The 1993-nt window shown below is 40.2% G+C and overlaps 1 protein-coding gene across 1 annotated transcript; it reads right to left on the bottom strand.

Moving 5' to 3' along the window:
• Positions 1-1027: 1027 nt before the first annotated feature.
• Positions 1028-1993, bottom strand: LOC135565091 (splicing factor 3A subunit 2-like). The gene has a single exon (XM_065011121.1). It carries the CDS (start codon positions 1991-1993, stop codon positions 1028-1030), a length of 966 nt encoding a protein of 321 aa, XP_064867193.1.

A 1993-nucleotide genomic window follows, 5' to 3' on the forward strand; every position in this document is an offset into this window, starting at 1 on the left:
ATAAATCTGTATAGACCCAATTAAACGTAGCCCTTAGCACCTTTATACTCAAACACCATCAGGCCATGTCTTCGCTATGTAAAAATGGGATGTCCTGTTTCCATTGGGTGGTTTAATAAGAAACACATTTTAACATTTCAATAATAACATTAACATGTGATAGTAGTAGAGAATTTGTAAAACACAGGAAAAAAAATGATTAGATATGTAAAACGGATTTAATAAAATAAAAAAAAACTATACATCATATGCATTTGCAGAGCCTTGAATTGATGCTGCAAGAAGAACACAAAGTCAGGAAAACAGTTGTTTTTCTTTGTCTCTACAAAGCACCAAGAACAACTCTATCCTGAAGTGCTATGATAATATACAATAATATATAATAATATATGATAAAATATGAAATGCAGACATGAGGACATAAGGCACAATAAAAAAGTGCAATTATTTTACTTCAGAAAAAGAAACGCCCGATGCCGTGAAGAATGTTTTTTTCAAAGACTTCTTCGCTATTCTGCTATAATGTTAAAAAATATATGATTTTCAAACTGTAAATGAAATTGATAAAACATCCTTATCTAAATTATAGCAACATACAGTGTTTTAAACACTTTTTTGATTACCATTTCTTACATGTTTCTGTTTTCAAGAAGACAAAATATTCATACATTTTACATCCTTCCAAATGTGAATCAAACAAATACAGAAATGTCTTTTTAGCAAAAATGGATCCAATTCTAAATAAAATGACAACAAGATATAGTGAAATAACTACATTCAAACTAACTTTTTTTTTAAAGGCAAAATGTGTCTCTTTGGGCATCTCACATAAAAATTCCATCCATCACAATAACAACAGTGTAAGAAAATGCATTACAATTATTCATCGGAAAATAATCTTAGGCAAAGTACACTGGTGTATTAACAATTTTAAACCAATTTATAAAATTTATAAAAAGTGAACCATTTGATCTCTCCATGGAACATTTGGAAATGGCACAAGAGGAGATAGAGGTGCCTCCTAAAGTCAGTGTGAAGCGATGCTAGGGTGGATAGCGATGCTAGGGTGGATAGCGATGCTAGGGTGGATAGCGATGCTAGGGTGGATAGCGATGCTAAATGGGTGGATAGCGATGCTAAATGGGTGGATAGCGATGCTAGGGTGGATAGCGACGCTAAATGGGTGGATAGCGATGCTAGGGTGGATAGCGATGCTAGGGTGGATAGCGACGCTAGGGTGGATAGTGATGCTAGGGTGGATAGTGATGTTAAATGGGTGGATAGCGATGCTAGGGTGGATAGCGATGCTAGGGTGGATAGCGATGCTAAATGGGTGGATAGCGATGCTAGGGTTGATAGCGATGCTAGGGTGGATATCGATGCTAAATGGGTGGATAGCGATGCTAGGGTGGATAGCGATGCTACGGTGGATAGTGATGCTAAATGGGTGGATAGCGATGCTAGGGTGGATAGCGATGCTAGGGTGGATAGCGACGCTAGGGTGGATAGCGATGCTAGGGTGGATAGCGATGCTAGTGATGATAGCGATGCTAGGGTGGATAGCGATGCTAGGGTGGATAGCGATGCTAAATGGGTGGATAGCGATGCTAGGGTTGATAGCGATGCTAGGGTGGATATCGATGCTAAATGGGTGGATAGCGATGCTAGGGTGGATAGCGATGCTAGGGTGGATAGTGATGCTAAATGGGTGGATAGCGATGCTAGGGTGGATAGCGATGCTAGGGTGGATAGCGATGCTAGGGTGGATAGCGACGCTAGGGTGGATAGCGATTCTAGGGTGGATAGCGATGCTAAATGGGTGGATAGCGATGCTAAATGGGTGGATAGCGATGCTAGGGTGGATAGCGATGCTAAATGGGTGGATAGCGATGCTAGGGTGGATAGCGATGCTAGGGTGGATAGCGATGCTAAATGGGTGGATAGCGATGCTAGGGTGGATAGCTGTGTTCTGGCTGGTATGTATATAACTCAT

This window comes from Oncorhynchus nerka, linkage group LG27 (assembly GCF_034236695.1).
Source record: "Oncorhynchus nerka isolate Pitt River linkage group LG27, Oner_Uvic_2.0, whole genome shotgun sequence".
NCBI classification, from domain to species: Eukaryota; Metazoa; Chordata; class Actinopteri; order Salmoniformes; family Salmonidae; genus Oncorhynchus; species Oncorhynchus nerka.

Excerpts from the sequence above, each read along its gene's own strand:
- LOC135565091 (XM_065011121.1), bottom strand. The coding sequence starts at position 1,993 with ATGAGTTATATACATACCAGCCAGAACACAGCTATCCACCCTAGCATC.